The 26,495-nt window shown below is 40.8% G+C and overlaps 1 protein-coding gene and 1 long non-coding RNA gene across 2 annotated transcripts; both read right to left on the bottom strand.

The window, feature by feature from the left end:
* Nucleotides 1-4,283: 4,283 nt before the first annotated feature.
* On the bottom strand, nt 4,284-13,940 carry LOC134538998 (thioredoxin reductase-like selenoprotein T homolog CG3887). Its single transcript, XM_063380660.1, has 4 exons — nt 13,928-13,940; nt 12,564-12,682; nt 9,499-9,694; nt 4,284-8,136 (listed from the first exon to the last, which is right to left on the bottom strand). The coding sequence occupies exons 1-4, from the start codon at nt 13,938-13,940 to the stop codon at nt 8,048-8,050; spliced, it is 417 nt and encodes a 138-aa protein (XP_063236730.1). The 3' UTR covers nt 4,284-8,047.
* Nucleotides 13,941-14,771: 831 nt separating this feature from the next.
* LOC134539080 (uncharacterized) lies at nt 14,772-20,633 on the bottom strand. The gene is made up of 2 exons (XR_010076258.1): nt 20,339-20,633; nt 14,772-20,215 (listed from the first exon to the last, which is right to left on the bottom strand). It is a non-coding gene; the product is annotated as an uncharacterized LOC134539080 (long non-coding RNA).
* Nucleotides 20,634-26,495: the final 5,862 nt, after the last annotated feature.

The raw sequence follows: 26,495 nt of genomic DNA, 5'->3' as shown, positions 1-26,495 counted from the left end.
GCTTACCAAGAGACGTCACCCGCTCTGGAGAATGAAGCTATGAAGTCTATCCTGAACTCTCACTGACCCTTAGCTAGGCTAGACACTCTGGACACACTGGGACAGGAAAACGATCGGGGGTACTCACATATCAGGTAGTAGTCATGTCAGATTTTAATGCAGCACCCATGAGTATTTACAAGTAAAACTACTAAATAAGTAAAGCTGGTTAAAGGGTCGCAAAAGATCTAAATGCAACATATAGCATAATTTACAACTAAATGCACACTACATCATGGTTTGCCTATGAGAAAGAATTTGAAATCCGATTAGTATTAGGTATTTGTCTAGCTTATTTGATAAAAGTACGAGAGGTAATTTAATGGGGGCAATACAGCGCCAAACTTAGTCGTTAGACAATACACACAGAATTGTTCAGTTTACCTCCATTATTTTTCGCTAATGAGTATTTAAGTGACAGAGGGAAATGTAAAATAAAAATAGGTAATCAATATTTTAAATAAAATCGCCATCCTAAATACACATATTTATATTATTCCACCCACATATATCTGAACATTGCTATCTACACTCAGTCTGCGAATTGGTCGGCATATATATTTAATAGATGGAAGTAAATGCCCAAACGAGCAACTTTTTTCCCCCCTGGAATGATGGGAAAATTGGGGGGATAGGGCACCAACCAGTTTGAGGGAAAAGGTGACGGTGCACCAGCTCATAGTTGGCAGAACAAAAAGGAACTCGAGGGGACAGGGTTCAACATATTTGGCGAAAGGATCTATTTTGTATACTCGTGCTGAAGCCTAACCCTGGCTATGTAGCCTCCGAGACGCCTATCACTAAGGACGTTTGCGGCAGTTAGGCATTAGATTTATTCAGCATTAAAACATACTATATGCGCATAATACTGTCCGACACAGTTCTTCTATCTACATATACAAAATATTTACAACAGATTTTATACATGCGAACAATGATGATGCTGAATGCCTTGATGGTTTATGGCCAGAAAGACTGAATGCATGTTGCTCGAGACCGCACTTATATAACTAAACACAAAGTCATAGCAGGAACTGTTCGCTGCATTGCACAAAATACCCTAGAATGCACTGATGTTGAGCCTCCAAGGATATTGAGGGTAATGGTGAGCCTCCAAGGATATTGAGGGTAATGAAGTGACACGTCATTATGTCCAGAAACAAAATACTGCTAACTTACAAGTGCAGTAATTTCAATTTTGCAGGCTTCGGAGGCCACTGCCTAAGAGGACAAGTGATCTTTGTGCAGTGGTGTCCAAATGTTTAGTGGGGAGCAGGTGGTGAGCCAGGCTTAGTGTAGAGTTACCCAGTAAAGTAAACTCTCAAGCAACAGCCTGGTATAAAAGCACTGTGTGAAAGTTTGACATGATGGGTTGCTGGGAAACAATTAAAGTTGTTTGTTCATTAAAAGCATGGGCACTGCCTCGTGAAAAAGGGCATAGGAACCTAGCCCGTGTGGGTGCGTGACTGAATTCCCCCGTCCTTACACAACACAAGTACTTGCCCATTCTGAGAGCCAGGCACACTATTACTTACAAGTGGTCGATGGTCGTCAGTGGGCTCTAGGTGTTTCAAACATCTCAGTCCTGGGACAAGTACACACATGGGTGAGCGGATAAAGTACACACGAGCGTCTGGTTGAAATTTTTTTATTAACACACTATACACACGATGTTAAACAATACAAAAAATAAAATTATAACAGTTAAAACACTAACGGCACGGAATCAGCTTAGTTGCAGACCAGGGTATCCCATAAACTGGTCTAGAAAGTTGTCGATATACGATTATTTTATGTTCTGACGATTTATTTTGATGTTGATGAGGGCACCAAATAGCTTCAATTGCAAAGCTTGCGAGCTAGTCCGCATGTAGAGTTGAAACTTGTCTCAGGGCATGACATCACCATGTGGCCAGTATATAATAGGTGTTCACCTGCCAGATTCTCCTGCTGTTGTAGCCACCAGGACACTATGCTAATGGAGGTTACTTTGCAGGTTTTAGTTTCCGGACATGTTCCTTTACAAGTGTTGGTTGTTTAGGCATTTCCTGCCACCCATTTATTTTATGCCTACCAATTTGCGGACAAGCTGTAAATACATTTTAATCGGTCACAATAACATTATATCACAATTTTACTTCAAAAATTGTGCACCAATGAAAACATTACACAAACATGAATACTCACTAATGTAATTCATTTACTCCTAGCAACAATGTTTTCTGTTTAGTCACCCACTATCGTACAGAAAATAACTGTTTATTTCATTGGGCGTATCATATAGAGAAAAAGACTTTATGGTTTTATTTCAGGCCGATTTTATTTATTTTAAAACGGATTTCCGTGTTATTGGTTTTATATTTTATGAAATTTGTTTATTAAAACAAATATGACATGTAAATGTTCCAAGGTACTTACTAATTTCTCTAAAATAGGCGTCATTTTGACTGACATATGATGCACTTTTACAATAAAAGTAAACATTTAACAGGTTATTTTTGTGCATAAAACATGATAAAACTTCAGACTAAATAAATTACTTTTATTGTATTTAATATTAATTGCATTTGGGTGATTTGTGGTGTATTAACTTGAACTTTGGTGATTTGTGGTGTATTAACTTGAACTTTGGTGTTATATGATGTATGACCTGCTTTTTGGTGTTATTTGGTTTTATAGCAACTCACCATATAATCTTGACTCTAGTATGTATACACGCAGACACACGTGGCCAGTGGCGGATCCTGGATTTTGGTTTGGGAGGGGCTTGACCCAGCTGAGGCTAGGCTTTATCAAGGCAAACACTAAAACAATAGTGGACCCAGATGCTTTTGGAGGGGGCTTGAGCCCCTTAGACCCCCCACTGGATCCGCTACTGCACGTGGCTGAGCGCATTGTCATGATGCAACACCCAGGTAGCGGCAATTTTTTATCGCATGTGGATGACAGCTTTTCCTCAATCTTTCCAGAACATCCACATAGAAGGCAGTGTTAATGTTCTGTCCTTGAGGTAGAAACTCTTTGTGGATCACACCCTCGACACCGAAAAAAAAAAAATCAATATTGTTTTCACTTTGGATTTGCTGATCCTAGTCTCCTTTGGTTTCGGGGATGCTGGAGTGTACCATATCAGCACTCTGGCGCTTCGTCTCTGGGTCGTACTCAAATGTCCACGGTCCATCACTGGCAATGACCAAGTCTAAAAAAAATCAGGATTCATTTTCACGCATTCCTTCAGTTAATTCGCGATTAAAACTAGATTGGCATTTTGCTCGTCCGTCAACAGTTTTGGAACCAGCTTGGCACACGCCTTTCACATGTTCAATTCGTCCGTAACGATGCGATGCACAACAGTTCTCGGAATTTTCAGTGTGTCGGCTAATAAGCGAACATTCATTAGATGGTCACAATTTAATGAACCATGCACACGAGTCATATTTTCATCGGTTTGGCTCGTTGCTGGCCGTCCAGAGCGGAGGTCATCGTCCACAACTTCCTGGCTCTCCTCGAACTTCTTCACCCACCTCAAAAAATGCTCGTAGGACAGAGCAGACTCCCCGTAGGCTTACTCGAGCGATTTGTGAGTTTCAGCAACTTTTCAGCTGAGTTTTATGCAAAATTTGATCGCCCAACGTTGTTCGATAGTATCTGCCATCGTGCTTCGTGACGTGGTCTCGAAACAAGAGTGCACCAAATCAGCTAGCCTGCCTCTTCTAGTGCTCCCAGCGGATTGATCTTTGGTGCGCTGTACAGCTAATGCACCTACCCCCCCCCCCCCCCCCCCTAACCCAACTTGTTTGAACACCCTGCGACCAGTAGGGGGCGCGTCAAAGAAGTAAATTTTATGACTTTTTGGATGCACCTTGCACATAGCACTGGCTTGCAGTAATTATAAAAATGAAGATAAAAGTCTGCTCTGTATTTCTAAACGAGCCATACTTTGAAATTTCTCAAACCATTTTACTATCCCAAAATACATTCTTTGAAACTCTAATTTTTACTATATTCAACGAACAAATAATTTTTTTTTTGCCATACAGAAATGTGAGACTAAAATCTAAATGAGCAAAGCACCCTGAATGTTTTTAACAGTCAGACCTGAAAAATATTTTGAGTTTTGACGAATTTAGATACAATATATATATATATATATACACACACACACAAACTTGTACCTTTTGGTGAAACAAGGTAGAGAAATGGGAAAACTACTAAATATACTATAAGTATGAAGAATAAAAGTATTTTATCAACAGTGCTTTAATGTGTCTTCATGTTTGACATCAAAATCATTTAACATTTAAAAAAGTGACAGTTGAAAAATATTTTCTTGAAGAAAAAACTTTTATAACTGGAACTTAGTGTGAACATATGACATTTATTGCAAGAGTAAAGGTGTATTTTATAAACAACCAATACAACCCACACTTTAAACTGTTTCAAAACCTTTTTATTTTTAATTATTATAAATTTACAGCTTCTCAGACCAATGGCAGGGAGATAAGTTTCAATGCATATTAATACTATTTACATTTTGCATTTTCTTGGCTTCTGGGTGTAGGGGTGTAGGCTGAGTCAGGTTATTTTCTTGCGATGTTTCGGCAGTCATTGCAGCTGCCATCATCAGATAGACTTAGTCAGACTTAGTAGCTGCAGTGACTGCCGAAACGTCACAAGACAATTACCTGACACGGCCTACACCCAGAAGCCAAGAAAATGCAGACAATGGCTGTGAATGCCTGCAATCTTTATTTATACATTTTGTCACTGAGGGTCAAAACCTCGAAATGTTGGTTTTCCCGATTATATAAAAAAAAATTACATCTAAAACCAACTCTTTGAAGGAAAATTTTAATTTGCTTTAGATGGTAAATATACAAGAAGTAGTAACATCCATAGATAATAACTGCATCCGGCGCAAGAAATATTTCTTAGTTTTTCTAAGCCGAGATTAAAAAATGATGACGTAAGATGTTTTCCATCTGTGATGATGATTCTAACATTAATAAATACATTTTTTTGTCTACTGTGATTTTTATTGCACGTGTATTCAGATAATAGCAACTAATCATAATCAAACAGCACAGCGTTCTTTAAAAACATTCGCAAGGTCGTCTTTGCGTGCCACACACACATATAGCTCAACCTGGTTTCAATCAGATTCCAACGAAGACAGTAAAACGGACATGCCTAGGAATGACGTCAGGTAGTGACACCGCGACGCATGCGGTGGTCGTGAGCAGTGCGGTGTCAAGGAAAAACGAGAAACGTAGCATGACCGCCAGGTGGGGGCACGGCGGACTGTCCCAGAGCCACCGGTGGACTACAGGAAACGTGTGCTGTCCCGGAACGCAGGGAAGGTTTCTTGCGGCTAAGCAAGACAGATTACGAGCCTGACAGGCCAGTAGGTAACTGCTGCCTGATGATGGCAACTGCAATGTCGATCTTCGTCTTCGACGCGGCTGAAACTCAGAAGTCGAGCAACTCCCCTCGATCAGGATAACCAACTAGATGGGCGACGAGGTCTCGCTGGAGCGACGGAGGTTGGTCGTCAGGACAGGGACATAGCCTAGCTAGTCTGGTAACGCACTGGTTTTTGTTACAATCAACGCGAGAGCCGTCATTCAAGGGCTTCGAATGGGAGCCATGTGTTCAGTATGAAAAAAACTCTTACTTATACACCCAAAAACCCGAGCATTTGATGTGTGATGATGCGAGAACTTTATTGCCAGAGCCATTTCACTGTAGTAGAGACAGGGCCGACTCAACTATTTTCATTGCTTACCTAGTACCTATTTTATTGCAAGGCAAAGTTAGGTATACCTACCCTACTTTATCAACCCTAACCTCAAAAGAATAAGAAAAAACTTAAATGCTAACATAAATTCCATCATACATAAATACATAACAATAAAATAAAAACCAAGTTATCAAAATCTCAAGCCACTATCAACCACAAAAAAGCTTTACCTCTATACAATAAAATTAAAATCCGCTAAAAAAAACTATCAATTGATTCTACACAAAAGAAAATAATTTTTTATAATTTACCTACTACAAACTTGCAACCAAATTATAAATCACCGATCATTAAGGATTGAGGTAATTAACGCAGTAAAATTGCAGCTTCAAAAGTTACGGTTACACAGCAATTTGAACTAATCTGGATGTTTTCGTTCTGTCTTTCTGTAATCTGGAACAACTGAAACCGTTCACGTTTGGATTTTTCCATTGGTTAATGTTTCCTAGCAGCTTACCTAACACATTTCCCCAATATTACAACTGTGGACATTATCATACAGCCAAACAGTGCTAGCTTACATTTATATATTTTTTTCTTGTATTTCAGTTAAACCTTCTATATTGAAGTTTGCTAATCCAAAAGGCCATGATCCCAAACATGCTGGTTTGGAAAGCTCTTACAGCAACTTTATTGGAATATTTTTAGCTCAGCAACTGGTTACATGCATTCTGAATATGTTTAAATTATTTCTCGTTCAAATTAAACAGGTTTAGAAAATTTATAACTTTTGTGAATGCCTTGTTTAACATCTCAAATTAAAAAAAAATAAAACTAGAATGGTAAAACATAAGTTGTGCAGCAGCTGAAGGTATATAACATTATGGTATAACTTTGAACCTATCCTAATAATTACCAAACTAAGCACATAAATTTACTATCGATTCAAGCTGTAAACAATAAATTCTCTGACAAACACGTTCTTATCACTTCTCTTATTTGCATAATTTTTTTTTCAAATATGGCTACCCTAAGATATTCGCTTAAATTAGGTAATTCAGCTGTGCCATTTAATCATGCTCTATATATTACAAAGCATTGAAGTTATTCTTAAAAACTGTATCAAAATGAAAACCAAAATAATTGTGCAACAGTTATTGTTTCGAAAAAAATCCAAGGATAACCTTTCTGCTTCCTCGGAAAACTGATGTTAACATTTTAACGGACATACATACAAGCAAAACTGGGTAAAATATTCCAAATAAATGTTTAAGTCTGGTGGAATGATTTATGTAGCAATAAATGTAGTATAAGTTAAATTATACATTATTCAATGAAGTATGATTTATAATTTAAGTATATCACACACATTTTTGTGTTTACTAATCAATCACTGTACATTAATTACACACCATTGTCATTGATCCAAGAAGCTAAAACCCATAAAGATAGTCTAATATTTACTTACTACACGTATGATGCCAATATCATACCCAACTGATTGTGTAATAAATAGTTTTACATTCACCATGAACATATAATTATAATGCATTTGAATATGCAAAACACTGTTATAGTGGTTTTATGAATACTTAAAAATAATAATGGGCGATATGATTAAAAACTGATACCGATTTTCTTACAGATACATGTCTAACAGATACTAAACTGATTCAATACTTTTCGTAAATAATTACAGTGCAAGTCTCCAGAAATTAAATTAATATATCAATTCCATGATAGAATTATTTATTATGAGGATTTTAGGTAAATGACCAAGGGAAAGAATTTTATGGAATAAAATGTGTGCATAGCTCAGTACACATTATGCCTTTGACTAATTACCATACACAACATTCAAGTAAAGCCTTAAATTACAGTGTAAAATATGAATATGGAACTATAAACAGGTCAATAGAAAATATGGGGATGGGTGATATTATTGTCCTTTTTTTCCATGGGTATGGTTTTTTAAGTGTCGGTTGAAAAAGTATATATATATATATATATATGAAATACAAAAAATTGGGAATATCTGCTAATAATGATACTACAAAGATTACATCAATTCATCCCTACTTGAAATATTTACAAAAAACAACAATCCCGATAATAAGCAGCCATCTGACATGAACATCGAGATTCCCCCAGTGGAACTACCCACTTTCCGAGGAGCCTGTCACAAGATGGCAGAAGGCTACTTGTTATTCACAGAAGGATGCTGCATTCGTAACTGTTTATAATACAAAACATCTCGCCACCAAGTTATTAATACTTCATGCGTGATTCCAGTAGTCTGAGCAGCTCAGCCGGTTGAGGGATTCTGCCAGTGTCGATCTTCGACCAAACCAGCTCACCTGTGAAAAAATTATCTTCTTGCATTAAGGGAGCATCGAAGTAAAACTACGCACAATAAATGAATACTGCTACATTTCACTGGAAACTATAACTCATTTCACTCTTACAGAGTGCAACATACAAAGAAAACGGCGCCCGTTGGGTGTGAACGCTCAAAAGACTCCCTTCGTACGTGAATTGGAACCGTCTCGGAGCGAAAGGTAACAAGCCAAAATTAGCCTTTTACAGGACGAACATATGGCTTATTAATTAATTTGCTAATTGATTTATATGATACTTGAAATTTAACAGACGTGCAATATTGCCACATATACCATTCATTAATATAATGCTAAGAATTCTTAAAGAAGATGTTATTTGAGTGTAATTGAGAGTTATTTGAGAGTTTTTTTATAAATACTTTTACCCCGAGACCATACAATTGTTAAATATGTTGAAAGCGGGCGCAGCTCTACAGACAAGACACACTAGCAGTCTTTAATGATTTTCAGTATGTTTTTCGATGTTGTGTGATGTTTCTATTTGATTCTTTTCCTTTAAAGGGCTTAGACAGGAGTGTATTTGCATTAGTGAGGCGGAATTACAAGGTCAAAGCACCAGTGAGCTTCGACCTCTAATTGCAAGTCTTCTCACTGTGCATGAGGCAAATATTCCTAGTGCATGACAGGACATGGCTAGTCCCATATTTATAGGGAACAGATTTTGGTATCCTATGCATTGCCGATTCGTTACCAAAATTCTGCACATGTGCAGAATCCGTATCTGATACCATTAGCTCGTGTAAAGTCATTTTTGTAATCATCGGGGGACGTACAAAGCATGTTGGTGTACCAAATGAAATTTTACGATAGCAAAATAATCCTGGAATACATTTGGTACACTTCAATGGTCATAACAAGAAATAATAGTAACTTAAAAAGTACTAGAGAAAATTTGAAAAGCGGTACTATTTTACACCTCATATCGCCACCACATATTAATTACACCATTCCAAAAATTTTGGATTAAATTTAGATGGTAAATAAATAGATTTATTTGCAGTCATTTCATTTTTAATACATCGCAAGTTGGATGGTACGCGAAAAATACCAGTTTTGAAATATTTTATGATATAATTTATGTATGTATCTTTCAATCCAAATAATTCAGTTCATCTGTCCTCCAACATTTCCTTTTGTGTTCTAACACTATGATAAGCAAGTAATTATCTATAATAAAAAGCATTCTGCCAGTTTAGCACCAGAGGCACAAACCCTCTGGGTGCGTCCCTGTTCTTCACCTCAGCCAGTCCCGCCAAGAACCACGCTGAGTGCGCCCGAGGCCCGAGGCAGGAACAAGTGCAGACGCAGACATGCACTCACCGTTGTACATGATCTCAAACGCGCCGGTCGACAACAGCTGCCCTTCCACTGCGTTGCACAGGAAGAAGATCATCATGCAGGAGTAGAGCTTGTTGCGCATGCACCAACCGTACCAAAACGGTGCTTCCACCCCCAAGTGCGCAAAGAAATTGAAGCTCGCTAGAATGCACAGGATCATGATGATTTTCCCGAAGCCCTGGAGACAGAGAGAGAGAGAAAAAAAAAGGTAAAATGTTAACTCTCAGGCACAATCGTGTTATCATCATCATCATCATCATCATCATCATCATCATTCTCAACTGCTTCTTCACACCTGTGGCAGGATAAATCCAACTCCATACAGACAGCTAAGCCATGTTCACTATTTATGCTATGTTCGCTCTGCACCAGGTGGCCAGTCAGATCAGTCCAGTTCGCGATGTCGGAGAGACGCATGCCGCGGGATTCAAGTGAAGATTCCGATGATTACGGTACACCGTTGGCTCTTACAGTATGTAAACATAAAAATTAATGGTTTCACAAAATCTGAAGAATTTTGTCATATGATGAAGCAGTTTCTTGTGAGGACGAAACCAATTTCATGGATTATTTCAGAATAAATAGAACTCAGTTTGATAGCATTCCCTTGGAATCAAATCCCAGGCATTGTCATGCACATCCTGCCTTCTATATTCTTCCATTGATTTATTTCCCTAAACATGGATATTTTAGTAATCCTTCAGTGAACTTTTCCATCGACAATGACTATTTAAAGCACAATACAGAGAGGGTAATTTAACTTCATAAACAGCAAATGCAGAAGTACAGCACAATTCTGCGCGAAAACAGATGTGTCGGGTTATCTGTGCATGTGCAAAGTCAGCGACGTTTATAAAAAAATAGCCGAGAACCAAACGTTCTGCGACGTTGCCAGGATTGCCGACATAACGAACATAGCTAAGACAGCTCGGTGTGGCCAGTGACACCTGAGATGCAGCTGGCGAACATTGCAAACATAGCTCTCTGTGTGGCTGAAGTTGAAGGAAAGTAAAATGCCTCCATCACTCTCCTCTCTCCTGCACTACTTTAACTATCTGCTCTTCCCTTCCCTCCACGGTCTTCCTTGAGGCCTTCTTCCTGTGTACTTACGCTCTATCGTCTTCCTATGCAGCCTTTCTCTTGCTAATCTCTGCACACGTTCAACAATCTCATCATGTATGAAAGCATTCAAAGTAGGGCACAAACAACCAAAACATTGAAGAGCAAACTTTAACAGTCTCAGGCAAAAATTTAACTGACACGAAACACTTTTTTTGTACAAAGCAGTTTCACAGCCTCGCTATCTGATAAGAGAAATGCATATAAGGGCATGATCAAGCCTCTATGACACTGCCCATAAACAATGTCGTCATCTCCGCTGGAATAAACTCAGTGAACTGACACAACTCGACACCTGACAACGGAAATACTGGTTCCATGGTATACAGTACGCTCCCGATTATCCGCGAAATTAAGTGGCAGGGCCACCGCGGATAGTGAAAATCGTGGATAATACGCAAAAGAGCCGAAAAAGGGAAACAAAAAAGGAAACATTAATTTCAACTTAAAAGTCTAAACATTTATGTGCAGTAAAACTTACAATCAACAGTACAAAATTTTAAATGATGCTAAAATTTTAGTATTTTACTAAATAATTAATAAGTGCTCAACCATACGACTAGAAACAAAGTGCGACAGAGACAAAAATAGCAACGCATGCCAGCCTACTGCGTGAGTTCCGAGAAGGCCTGTGGCATTTAACTGTATACTGCACAATACACTCGTCAGTAGAGTTCAAATTTGCTCACTTGTAATAAAATACAGATTTACATATGTGCTGTATTGTTTCGTAGCATGCGCGGATAATAGGGAGTTTACTGTACTTGACTATCTGAAGAAAAAAAAAAATAGTGGGTTCTAAAATATTAACCTACTTCAGCAACTCAGAGTCATAAACTCAGAAATGTTGGACATTTAATTTTTTATGAGGCTGCTTCGGTTTTAAGCGCCAACCTCGTCAGGGGTGTATTTGTGAGTGAGACGCGATAAGTGCTTCGCTCGCTCGTACTTCTAGCGCAGTAGTGCCTATCACTACAAGGTTGTAGACTGGCACAGTCTCCTCGTCTGGCATAGGGCAACTATGAGATACGAGCGGTGACCGTAACACTAGATGGCAGTGAAATGAAGATAAAGGTGTAATGCATGTCCCTTGAGTACGTTAAAGAATCAGCAACATACTTTTCATGTCTACATTATTTTTAAAAAACCAGCATTTTAGCCTTTTTCAATTTTCTAAGAATAGTTTGAAAACAAAATACGAAGGGGGGCAAAAAAATTACTTATTCACCTTAGTGTATTCTTGAATATTTTTTTCTAAACAGACACCACTCAAGATATATTCAAGCAGGTTTCAAATTGCGTGGTTTCTTCAGTAGCTCTCACATTGCACGTGTCTGGAGGTAGGCTTGACCCTTAAGGGCTAGTCGTCTAAACTTACTATAGCTGTATTGCATTTTATGTTTCACCACAAATTATGTCACCATATATTTACTAAGTATCATTATATGTATAATTAGAGACCGGAAAAATTCGCGGGTTGTATGACCTCCAGGATAGACTCTACTACACCCTACACACTCGGGCAAATGCCAACTGTTTATTGGCTGTTGACTTGCGAGTCATCTCAACTGGGCAGCATGTGATTCAACACTTCAACTATGAGTGAGGGCCTCTAATTGGCCCTCATTAATCCAGATTAACAGTGAACCAATGGCAGAAGCAGCGCTAAGGTATAATTATTTGAATTGTAGCATGTCACGAAATGAATCCGCAAATTTTTCAGGTCTCTATGTATAATTTATTTTTCAGCTTCCAAACAATACCAAGTAAAAATCCAATAGGAAAATTTGTGATGAAACACAAAAATGCAAGAGAGTTATTGCGATGAATCTGCATGAATTGCCCTTCAACGAAACTAACATACAAATAAGTGTCGAGGAACACAATTGAAACTACGACACCGGACACCGGAGCGAGCAGATACTAACCAGGACCTTGGCCAAGAACATCATGTAGTCCGGCGGCGGATACAAGTCCCCGTCGATGCGCAGGGATGGATACTGCTGGTGGAGGATCATGGCGTACTGCTCAAACACTTTCCTGTAACCTCACGAGAAGCTGCAAGCACACGGAACGTCACCACAACACCCGGCCCGCTCGGAACTTGTCTCTGACATTGCAACAGGTCAAAAGCACAGTTTGCAAACCCAGAAAAAAGCGTGAGAAATAAAGATGAAACCGAGTCACTTATCGTCGGCTTACTTCCAAAACCTCGCTTAAGTCCAGATTTTCCCAGTTTTATATTCCGGATGTGTTTGGTGTATTTTTTTTTTTTTTCATTTTTTCATATGCTAATAAAACCTCGTAAGTCAACTCTGCTTAGTCTCTTTTCTATTCACAAATTATAAAACCTCGTATCTTTGTCAGTCGAAACCGTGCTCCAAAAGCTCATTAAGTTCTCCTGTAAAGTTGGCTGAAATGGAGTTACGAGGTTTCCGAAGTAAGCCGACGCTATGCTGCATTCTAAGTATGAACTATCTCGGCTCCCGAGACGGAGGCTCGTGCAAGTGGCAGACTGTACGAATGTGCTGCCCTGCATTGCAGTAGGACATCAAGAGGTGGTAGAGATTTATTCTGGGTGGCTTGCAAACATGCAATAAAAAAAATTCCCTGACTTTTCTAGAGTAGTTAACGAAAGACTGCAATATAGATTTATTTCAAGGTATTTTAAACATAATTATGATGAATTCATTTGAATTACCCTCTGTTTTTTAGTTGCTATTGCTTTACTTCTTAGATTGAGAGAATAGAGCTTTTGACACGTCCACATAACATGGTGCGTGTGACTTTTTTTTTCCCTTCGGTTAATTGTTGTGCCATATTAGTTAGACTCCCAAAACAATGTATGAAGTGTAGTGTTTGCAATGTAGAAACAGTTTTGAATGATTTTTTTTTTATGAAAGTGACTGTTTTAAATGATGGATATACTAATTCATACCTACTTACCATTATTAACATGGTCAACCCCCGTTTCTGCAATGTTTTGAACGCAACGTTATGCCGATGTTGAGGTTAAAAATTGATTTCAAATACGTCACAGCATGCAGTCTTCTGACAACTCCTAACTTTGAGTGTCTAATGGTAGTTGTTAAAAAGTTAAAAAATAATAAAAACATATAATGGCTATGGTAAGTATGGTAGGAAGCCAGCAGGTTCATATAGCTACATTAAAAATACGGTAAAATATTTTTAATGATTGCTTAGGAATTACCAAATAAATATGTATAAATCCTGACCTAACCACCATCTACCTGATTTCAAAGAATTTTTAATGATGCTATACTAACCCAACCGACTGTCCACATTGTCTTGAAGTATTTTATATTGCTAACCTAACGTAATTGACCATTTTCACGAAATAACTCACTTTTCCCAAATCATATACACACACACACTGACACACCAGGGAAAGCAAAAATGGCAACGGCCACTTCAATGCATAAGTATTGTAATGAAAACTATTAACGGTGATCTCAGAAACCAGTAGAAATATACACAATTTTCAGGGATAATACAGGAACATCTTTGCTGTTCGAAAAAGTAGTTTACTGTTTTAATTTTTACTTTCCGTAAAAGCCCATCTATAAGAATATTACCAAAGAATGCTTCAGGGGTTGTAGATCAGATTTAAAATAAATGTTCCATGTATGCAGCTTTATTCAATAACATGCAAAATTTATACTTCGTCAAAAACTGACTAAAAAATTGAAACATCGGAAAGAGGCCTCAGTTAGTTACTATCTGTGGTTATATGTAACCTTTACACTGTTTTGATTACACTTGTGTGCTGTTTCTCCTATGCTGCTAGCTTCCCCAAATGTGACTAGGTTACACATTTAATGATCAAAACTCAATGGAAAATACACAATACACTTTTAAGGTTTTTGAAACCTTTTTGTGTATAAAGCCGGACTAACCCGGTGTTACCTTTATTTATTTTCTCATGGAAAAAACTAATCAAATTAAAAAATATATATATTCCTTTAAATAACCTTAACATTAATAACTATACTTACCAATATAATATTGTTAAGGTATTTTCTAAATGTTTTTCCACTAGTTCCGAAGGAACATTCCGCTGGCCACATACTTGCAGCAACTCAACAACCAACAATGATAATAAACAGAACGATCCGTGTAATGAAACCATTTTATTAAAATTATTTATTTATTTCCATTACAAAAACAAGCACAATGACAGGCAATTTTCTTCTTGTATTCTTTTTTCTTATCCCTTCAATTCCAAAGAGCAAACACAACTTATAACATAACAGATTCACAGGAATTTTCTTTTAAAACAAAATATAACTAAAAACTATAAATTATGTAGTTATAAAATCTACCTCTTAGCAGTTTATATATAGAAATAAGGTTCCTGGTTATGAGAAAAACATATAAAAAAACAATAACAAGTAACTCTTTTAAAATATATTATTCAGCCATCAACAAAATATCCAAAGAGGCATCGTCTGCTTCTACTCAGACTGCCTGACACTCATACAACAGAAAAAAGTATTGACTTAAAACCAGCCACCACATGCGAGACCCTAATGATTTATAATTTGTATCAATTTTTCCGGTTCCTCAAAGTACTACTGCCAAACAATACAGTTCATTGCTGTGGTAGTTACATTCTGTACGGCCAAACTTGGTGCTGGTGAAGTCAATCATGCACCTGTGTTCATTTTCACCATGTTGATATAGCATTGAACCCAACCCCTTAGCGCTCGCGTTCTTCTGGACATACAGCACTCTTTCAAGGTTTATCCGCGAGAGTGTGGCATCGGGAAAAAGCCACCTACAAACTGTTCAGCCTAACCTGTATGGCCGGGGCCCAGTGGTGGCACTGTCGCGGTGACAACAGATCTGTCAGGAAGGCAGTGAGTGTGGAGAAATCTGGAATGTAATTATGAATCCAGTTGGCAAGGCCCAAGAACTTATGCAGTTGCTTGCGAGTTCTAAGGTCTTTTGCTACAGAATTTTCACCAGGTGTCGGGGGAAGACAATTACCATCTGCATATAAAATGTGCCCCAATAAATACACATCTCTGTCCAATCTAGCACCTTTTTGTGGCGCAGATCCAGTGGTGCACATCGAGTTGCTATAGGACCAGGAACAGGTGCCAAAGTGGTTTAATGTGGTTACTAAGTCCATTATCATATCGTCGATGAAATGTCACAAAATGGCCAATGAACCCTTCCAGTGTGCAGACTATCATAGATTGAAATGTAGCCATAACGTTCTTGAGCCCATAATACATGGCACATAACTGAAAACATTTACCATTGGGCACAGTGAATGTGATTTTCTCTCTGTCAACAGGGTTGATAGGCACCTGTCACTAAATGGAACATAAGTCGATGGTCGTAAAAACGCACGGGCGCTGCCCAGGACTACCAAGGCCTCGTCAACACAGGTCTGCGGTGGAGGAAAAAAGCTATTACACTGGTCAGTGATTGGGAGTCTATTCAGAAACCCATGGTTCCATCCTTCTTAAAAGGTAGGATAATACGGGAGTTGGGTGCGCTTTTAGATTGCTCGATGGCACCATCTCGCAACATCTTGTGGACCTTCTCGCATATCAACCATTTCTTGCAGAAATAATTTCCCTTGGGGGCTTCATACACTAGCTGATAATATTTTTTAGTTATTCGGAGTTCTCTCACCATTGTAAAACTGGGTGTTCAGCAGTGGCAAAGATGCTCTGCCTTTCCCTCAACAAACACCTAAATGCCTCGTGATATTCAAGGAGTGCATCATTGTCAACATATTATAGACTCATTAACAGTAGGTGGAAGTAGTGCATACACTACCAGGCACTCATTTGCCGACATTTAATAGCCCGAGGTCAGTGCTATCCCTGTCAGGCTCCACCAACCAAGGCTGCCCGAGCACCAGAACCTCCCTGTGTCCCTCTACAACAATTGCAGGGGTTTGGGTAACCAGCTCCCTCACACTCGCTGTTATGATGGCATCTTCTATGCTGTCCCAACTCTGGAGTTCATGGCCAGGTGCAGCGCACAGAAGCTCAGTGTGACATCTGCTGGTGGCCCCACGTGTGGAGCCAAAAACACATGGCATGCACCTGTGTCTATGAGAGCGGTCGTCTGTTTCCTATTCAGAGTTACAAGGACCCTATTAGCCGATTGTCTGGCATAGTGAGACGTGTTTCATCTATGACTAGTGGAAGGGGGTGTGGTGGTGTAGAAGGCAGAATGGTTGGTCCTATAGCCCTGAATGCCTGTTTCCTGCTTGTTATTGTTGATGTAGTTGTCGTTGCTGTTGTTCCATTGTCTTGGGGCTTCTATCACCCAAGGTGCAATCTGCCTTGGACATTCGGGTTGTGCCTCTCCATCTGGGAGTGCGGAAGTCCTGAACTGTTATCTGGTCTCTCATCTGACAGTGTTTGTGAGTGTCCACTGTCCCAGAAGGAACTACAGGTTGCCCTCTGTGGCTACGGCTTGTCGCACATACTCTTACACAGTCCCATTGCAATATTGCCGGCAATTCTTCCCGCACCAGCACAGTCACGTCCGGAATGCTCCCTCCAGCAATTCACCAGATCTAAGCAACAATAAAGCTGCAACTTGACATCACATATTGCTCTACCGACTCCGTGTCCCATGGAGCCTCGCCGTAGAAGCGAGCCCTGACGCTCAGTACAGCCATGATGAAATCAAAGCACTGTGCGAGACATGTGGCGAACTCCCACTATTGATCGTCATAGAGACCATAAAGAATCCACCACTCACGTGCTCGACACAATAAACTGTTCGCTTGTGTTTTACATTCACTTCTCTACTGGCACACCACACAAGACCACGCATCCCTCAAACTACCACAAAACTCACAAGGGTCCTCGTGTACTAGCCTGCTGGAACTATGGCAAAAGTATGCATCTTGCCCCTGTGGCAACCTACCCTGCATGCATGCCTTTCCTAATAGATGTTTTTCTCCTCTATTCATAAGTGATTCACTATATCCTAGCTGCCATTTCTGTAACTAAATTAACAAGCCACTAAAATACTACTGAAACAGATATGTGATGGTAGAAAAACCGAGAGACTATTGCTGGCGGGTTGCCTCCCGATTGTAACTGGTCCGAGATGTAAACTAAGCGGACTTAGAAATATCAGGTTAGGTATTGCTGGTTATTACATATACAACCATCGATTGCCTAGAGATTGCAATGATTTTCGCATTGGTTAGTAAATGGTAACTGGGCAAGTATAAAATGCTAAATGGTGAGATATGGAGGTGAGACAGAACACCACTATGGGACTAAACCATTTGGATCATGCTTACAAATTAAATAAAGGAGGAAAATATAATGATAACCATTCAGAAATGTTAGTCATATTAAAATAACAGAAAAACCATAATTGTAAATAACTAGTCAGGAACAATCTTCAAAATGTCATATAATATTTGTAAAGTACAAACATAAAAATATAATTTACAACTTTGATTATAATACAACTTATTGTTTGACAAAATAGAAGCTATGTTAAATATTATTTACAGTCAAAATTGTAGGTACATTCTTTTTTACTAATTATTATAGACATAACACATTAGTTTTTAATTTACTACTGTAACTTTTTTATTATATTGAATGACAATTTTGGCACCTGTGCTGGTAAAACTAAGGAATTTTAAGTCATTGGAGTGACTTGCAAGTTTTAAGTTGGAGTAGCTTTGGGTAGCAATTTATTAGAAAAAGAACAATACATATATGAAAAATTGTGTATATCCTATAAGTTAATTTAACAGCTTGAAAGCTACTTACTAAGAAGTATATTCATGAAGTGAATATTTAAAACAACGATGTTAAAACCAAATATTCAAGTAATAAGTTCAAAAAATTCATTATAACCTAGAATATTTTACTATCCAAATTGAAAATGGGGCAACATAACTAACATTTGGTCTTAAATTATTAAAATTGAAAATATTTTGCACACCTAGGGCGGTATTCCAAGACGTTTCAGTAAGGTAGCGAATATGCACTGCCTTGTTGGGCAACTGCCATACCCTAACTTTCGGGTCATATTCCAAAACGTGACCTAACTGATCTCCTGGAAGGTATCAGATCGGCTGCCGTTTTAATAAACAAGGACTTGTACGAGGCTATAAACAGTTGTACTTCGTGGAATCCATCGTAATTTTAGCTTATATTTTAAAACTATGGAATTATAATGTGAAATAAAATATTTTATTTTGGTTGTACAAGAATAAACGATGAATTTTTGGCCGTATTAATGTTTGCTGTTTTTTAAGATATTAGGGGGAAATTGTAATCGTAAAAGTTACGTTAAAGTTCATTAGAAAGGATAAAATATATATACAGTTATGGATCAAAACGGCAACAGATAGGACACCAAAAATCAGTGCCCTAAAAATAAGGGACTGGCCGTGTCCTATCATGCACTTGGAATATGGTTAGGGTACAGGTATCGCATATTCATCACCTAAACCCTTATTTTTGTGTCTTGGAATACGGCCCAAAACCATAACTTAAGTCACTGTAAAAATTCAAAACCAGTAATTTTTTCTGCTTCTGCCATTTATTATTATTATTATTATTATTATTATTAGGCTCGATGTTAAACTACAATATCCAGCTGAATAAATTGAAATAACAGGGGAAAAAACTCCAATCAAACATAAATTACACTTTTAAGTAAACCTTACACTTCTATGATTCCTTTTAACATTTAAAACCACAGTGTTTACAAAAAGAAACTTAATACCAATATTAAAGTTAACCTCTTAAGTCTTTAGGTCATTTAAACATTTTAAATCACACTATTCTAATAAGGATGAATAATAATTATAAAGTTAGTTCCACAAAACAATAATTCTTTTACAAACAAATAATTTGTAGACACTTTAATTAAAAAATATTGTAGCATCAATCGTTAGCCTTACGTAAATTGAGGAGTGTACAAATATACATCATTATGAGAATTTCGTAGCATCACTGCCGTATCCTGTCTAACTCTTTCATGCTGTCTCTCCTTCTGGCCTTTACAACTAGCATATAGGAGCATGCTATGCTACGTAACTATTCCCCCTTCCCCCTTTTCAATCTTCCATTCATTCGCTAGTTCATGCATTGGATTGGCGACGCTGCTGACGCACTCTCCTCCCTAACCGCTTCCCCCAACACCTAACTAACTATTCTCCTCATACGATCGGAATTTTCGTAACGCTCGAAAATTGTAGTGCCTCAGCAAAGAAGTTTCACTTCAAAAACCTGGTTTTTTTCCTTCTAAATATATATAAGATTGCAACCATAATGCACATGTCCCTACATCACACACAGCGAATGTTAGCCCCAATGTAAAGAATGCCTTTCCATTGGATGGATGGTACCTATCTGAATACATTTGCTGCTGAAAAATCCACAACTCAACCTCATTAACAAAAAGTAATAAAACTGCACAACTTCAATAGGTAACTAAAATATGATGAGTCAATGTTCTTTCACATTACAACTTTTACTACTGCCAACAGCGACGCCATGGTGGTATGGTTTGTAATGGAATCAGATCAACAGTAGAATCCAGCTTGGGCCTGAAACATAATAGGAAATATTTTTTTTAAAAATAATACACACATTAAATTATCAATCAGACTAGAAACCAACAAAGTTGGAAACATTTGGGTGTTTCGTTTTTCTTTTTCTAATTTAAGTACCTTAAACATTTCATTTTATGTTGTATTCCAAGATGTGCAGTTTAGGTAGCAAATAAGCAATGCCCTATTTTGATGTAACTGTAACTTTACTCGTGGACCATATTCGCAAACATGTCCTAACCGAATCCCAGTAAAGAATGAAATCGGCAACAGTTTCAATAAATGGTGCTCTGTGTGAAGCTTAAATCTAGCGGACGTTTAGCAATCGTCGATACAATTGTTACTGCAAAAATACTATAGATAGCAGCACCATCAAACAACAAAACAATGGCCTTTCTAATATCCTCTCATACTTATAAATTTGATATTATTATATTGTTAATAACATTAAAATGTACAAAATGAATTCCATAATGGTTTTGCTAAAACCAAGTTTTATTTGGCACACTACGAATATAGAGCTACATATTTATAGAAAACCAGATTTTACAATTTTACCTGAGCAAGAAAGTTCAGAGGCTATACATATATTACTTATCAATGGCATCTAACTTGTACCCTTAAATAAATCGTAAAGACATTTGCATAATTTAATTACAGCAAGGTATATACAATTTCATAAAACATAAATAAACTATTTTAAAAAAATTAAGGGAAAAAATATTGGTAATATTAAAAATTTGCCAAAGAATTAAAATAAAAACAACTGCATTTGTTAGAATAAAATAGAAAGGTCTATCATTTTTATTTTAAAAAATTAATATATAACATTGACATTGACCCAAGTGTCTCCTCGGCTTCTTCAGGCCGTTATGCCTCGTCAACGTCCTCTCTTGCATTACTAGTGCAACCTAAGTGCAGTGCTACGAGCAGGGACGTACCCGCGTGCGCCCTGGATCGTCTAAAACCGATCTTGTGTGTTGTAAATAATTTCCAATATATTATACTTATTATCACTATGTTCCATTGTAAATATTCACAAGTGTCTATGGTTTTTGTTAATAATTTATAATGTCCTTTTCTTTTTAATACTTTGCATTTCGGGATTTCTGTATATATTTTTAAGTGCTTATGCTGTGTCATATCATGTAGATCTGCAAGCCTGCCCCGCCGCGCGAGTTACGTCTTCCCTGCCGGCCCGCTTCCCCTTCCTCCCCTCCGCAGCCTGCGCGGGCGGGCGGCGGAGCGCGGAGTGTCAGTCAGTTGCCTACTGAGAGTCGCACGGGGCGGACCTGCTTCACTCCGCTCCGCGAGAGGTAGCACAGGGTCCGGGTCGCAGCGTGGATGAAACGTTCGTCTACCGACGAGGTCGTCCAGGCTGTGACAGGATTCCTTGCGATAAACCTCGTTAACAAGATCGCGTCTTCGTAACTTCGCAACTCACTCCGCTCGAGACACACGCAGTGCACGTCTGGACCTTCCTACTCTCTAAATCTGTATATATCGTTATAGAGTCGTCTACGCATACATCACGAGTCGCGTACGTGCTACGAAGCACCGCTGAACTTTTCGTAACCGGTACGATTCGCTACGGGACAGCATTCGCTGTTACGCCGGTTCTCATTTTGTCTTCAAGTGTTTGTTTCCGGGAGTCCGGGTCGCGGCAGAGGAGGACGCTCTTTCGTGACGTGCCGACCAGGCTGCGACAGGAGTCATTACGGAATAAAGGAGCTCGTGAAAATGGACAGCATCGTATTATCCTTGTTACCATCTACCATTCCTTCCACATACGCAAAGTTCCCTCCTGGTCCCTTACTTTCCGGTCCCGGCCACGTTGGCCTGAACTCACTCACTCACCGACGAGAGCTACACGGTCAAATCAGGACAGTTCACCTCAGGAAATTAGGCACCATATGCCGAGGGACGTAAATACACTATTTTAGGTACCCGAATGTAGTTATAAAGCTTCCCCTTTCACTCATTAGTAATAAATAAACAAACATATATAAACATGAGTTTCTATAAAAATATATAACTGCAAATAAAATGACGAATTTTAATTAAAATATTTTTGTTCCTTATAAACTGTATTTGTTTACATACTAAACTTGAAATGACCCAAATAAAATTAAAATAGAATGGACACTGCTTGGAATTAAATTTCTGACAAACTTTAATAAAATGAAACCATTCTTAATTACTCGAAGTTCGTGAACACAAGAAATATGTGAAATGAAAACACCGACGAACAGACAAACCACCAACACGACAACAGTCACCACGCACACAATCAACAGGTGCGCAAGCCACGACGCAGTTAATCACGACCAACACCAATGGCGCCACGACAACCCAAACACCACCCCCAAGCACAGCACCAACCACACAACTCACCATGACAAATACCGACGGCCGCGAGTCAATCCATGCACCACCAATGGCCGCGACGACGGCGCAGCAACTCACTGTGATAGACACTGACGACCATGACGCCTACAGGTGCAGGGTCAACCGGATCGACAACAGCGAAATATCTCACCACGATGAACACCAACGGTTGTCACACCAACCCAGCAACGGTCAACAGGCACGGCAACGGCGCAGCCACTCACCACTACAAGCACCAATCGTCGCAACACCAACCCACGTGTAGCCAACAGGCACGACAACAGCGGGACAACTCACCACGACAATCATCGATGGCCACAACGCATATCTGCACCGTCGACAGACACGACAATAGCGAGGCCACTTACCACGACGGCCCAAACAACGGCGAACGACCAACAGAGCGGCACACGACAACAGCGTCCCAAACGGACGACAATGCAACACAGGGATGTCACAACCACCAAGGCAAGGGCAACTGTCGCAACTGCCCGACCACCTGTTCCTCATATCTGTCGAAGTCAATGGCCGACCAACCATCGCTCTCGTCGACACTGGAGCGAGCCAGGTGTTCATACACCCATCGCTAGTGATGCCTGGCACTCTCAACTCACAACATGGCGAATTTCGGCTGGCGACCACCACCCACGCCAGCCAGCTGTTGGGATACGCGGATATTAAGGTAAGCTTAAGAGAATTGACTACTAAAGTGACCGCTGTCATTGTCAAAGATTTGGGAGAGGAACTTGTGCTGGGGCAACCCTGGCTGGCTGTGCACGATGCCGTGCTAGAGATGGGCCCTGCCAAAATCAATTTAGGACGAACCGAAAGGTTCACTGTGTATGCGATGGGCCAAGCACCCATGCCGACAGGCACGACCGTGAACTTCAATGACCTACATCACAACATACCCCCAAAATTCAATTACACAATAAACAAAATTCTCCACGAATGGGAGGTTTTCACCACCATCGAGCCCTTACGGTGCACAACACTAGCGGAACACTCCATATCAACCACCACAGACCAACCTATTTACGAGGTGCCACAAGGTTATGGTTTCAAAAAGCAGCGAATCATATGCGAACTGGTCACAGATATGTTGCACAGTGGAATAATCGAACCATCAAATAGTCCGTAGAATGCGTGCATTGTACTGGTCTCCAAAAAAGACGGCACATTGCGTTTCTGTATGGATATTCGCCCGCTCAATGCCGTAACAGTTAGCTCACCACCCCCGCAGATTAGCGTAGAGACAGACGTGGCCGGCCTCGGGAGAGCCCGTGTAATCAGCACTCTCGACCTAAAGTCGGGATACTGGCAAGTACCAATCAAACACCAGGATAGGGAGAAAACAGCTTTCACAGTCCCGGATGGCAGGCGATTTCAGTATCGCACCATACCCATCGGCCTAAAATGTGCACCGGCAACATTCCAGGCTATGATGACGAAAGTTTTGGAGGGGTACTTAGCCCAGTTCGCCCTCGCCTACCTAGACGACATAATCGTCTTCTCCGAGACATAGGAAGACCACTACCGACACCTCGCGCACATACTCGAAAGACTCGCCACACACCACTTAACAGCCAAACCGGCGAAGTGCCACCTGGGCACCTCGTCGATACAGAGGGCAACCAACACTAGGCAGGCCACCTGCAAAAATTAGCGGCCACCGAAGCCCCACGCACGAGGAAACAACTACAATGATTAATTGGGCTAATTAACTGGTTGAGAGTGTACATAATCAATTTCTCCCAAATAATTTCGCCTCTCACGGATCTGCTGTCCCCGCAAAAATGCTACCAATGGAACACCGAAGCCCAACGGGCATTCGAAGAAGTGAAGAGAGTGTTCACTAGGTGTCACACGCTGGCACGCATTGACCCCTGACGCCAGCCGATAGTGCGCCTCTTAGTCGCACAGGCCGCGATGCTTCTCCGACGCCTCTCAAAGCCGTGTGCCACGAACACGCCCGCGCGTGCAACATGGTGCAACGAGTGTGAGTGCACTGAACGACCCGCAGCTAGCACCACTACCGGCCACCTCAGCAGAAGCACTCCGCCGGGTGTGGCAATGTGCTTCCGCCGGACTATAGCATTCAAGGGCACATGTCTTCCCTCACAAACATAAACTATGTAATGTATATTTCATCAAATGTTTTTATTTATTAATGGAATTGTTCAACGTGCGAATATGTCCTAAACTTGGTCGCGTCTGTTTCCCGCGCGCTGCGCTTCTGGCGCGCAATTGGCAGGCCTGCTGTAGTGCCGTGCTACATGAGCGAGGCAGTATCCACCGGGAGCTCGGAGAGGCTGGTCGTCTTTGCGCAATGTTGAGAGGCCACCTTCGCGCCAATTCTGCAGCCTCATCTAGGGCGTGAGTTACAACACCACTGGCTGTGCATCCCCGCGCAGGTCTTAGCAACCGTCGCGAGCCTAGCGCCATCACAGCAGCAACATCCGCCACATACTGTTATCAAACTCCCCCTCTCTCCATTATAAGCGGGGTCATCACCGAACAGCCGTACACGCGCAAAGCTCTCTTATCCCGAAGTCGCGGCCAGGGGATGGATAGCACCGTGTAAAGTTTGATGTGTAATAAAAACCACACTTCACGCAGCGGAGTGTATCATTTGTAGTGTAAGGTGTCTTGGGTGGCCTAAACAGCTCAAGGATCACCTCTACGGACACGTCCCTGCCTCCCGCCACTTGGCCGAACCCAAATCCCGAGACCCATTCTGCAAAAAATTGATAGCTTTAACGAGGGGGGGGGAGGGGGCAGCCAGACTGGTGTCACCCGAATGCCCTCTAAACCTACAGATGGATGCCAGCACCCTAGGGGTAGAAGCCGTACTTTTCCAAGTAGACGACCTCGAAGAGAAGCGTGTCGTAGAGTATGCCAGTGCGAAGTTCGGGCCAGCAGAATGCCAGTACCATAGCAACGAACAAGAATGTCTGGCGGTGATCTGGGCGATCAAAAATTATCAACCACACCTCGAAGGTCGTGTATTCGCACTTCGCACAGACAATCGCTGCCTGACCTGGCTCCAAACGATGCAGGGGCGTAAGGGGAAGCTGATAAGGTGGGCCTTACTACAATCTGTCGACTTCGTGGTCGAGTACGTGCCAGAGCAGGAAAATTCAACTGCCAGACGCCCTGTCACGACAATCGAGCGACCAGTACGAAGTCTTAGACGCGGAGGGATGGGAAGACATGCTACCGCCCAGGACCCACCGCCGACCACCACCATCCGATGGCCATCTCCTCACAAATAACGACCGACGATGGACAGGCTGACACCCCACCCGACACAGCGACAGATGTGGATGAATGAGTTATGACAGTGCAACACCGGTCTCTGGAGGCGGCACGACGACGGCTCCAAGCTGAAGACGAACTACCGACGACATGGCAAATCCGGGAAGGCTGGATAATGAACCGAGCACCTGGCGAGGCGGGGGAGTGGAAGGCCTACGTGCCTACCGAAGCCCACGAGGCCGTCTTGCAGTTCTTTCACGACCACGACCTGGCAGGACACCCCCGGAAGGACCAGACCCGAAACGCGGTTTCCCAACACTACCACTAGCCCGGCGTGGTGCGAGACACCAGGGAATACGCCCGGGAGTGCGAGGTGTGCCAGGTCTGCAAAGTGCGCCGACGCGATGGCGAGCAGCAGCAATACCTCCGCCAACCCACACATGCCTTCCAGACCATCACTCTCGACCTGATAGGGCCCTACCCCCTGTCACCCAGGGGTAAGAGGTTCCTCCTGGTAGTGACTGATATGTTCACGCGATGGATGGAGGCCTACCCATGTACAACACGAGGGCTGCCACCATAATTCACCTCATGTCCCGAGAATTCCTGCCCCTGGTGGAGCTACCCACAA

This window comes from Bacillus rossius, chromosome 14 (assembly GCF_032445375.1).
Source record: "Bacillus rossius redtenbacheri isolate Brsri chromosome 14, Brsri_v3, whole genome shotgun sequence".
NCBI lineage: Eukaryota > Metazoa > Arthropoda > Insecta > Phasmatodea > Bacillidae > Bacillus > Bacillus rossius.
This window is presented reverse-complemented; position numbering and strand designations above follow the sequence as displayed.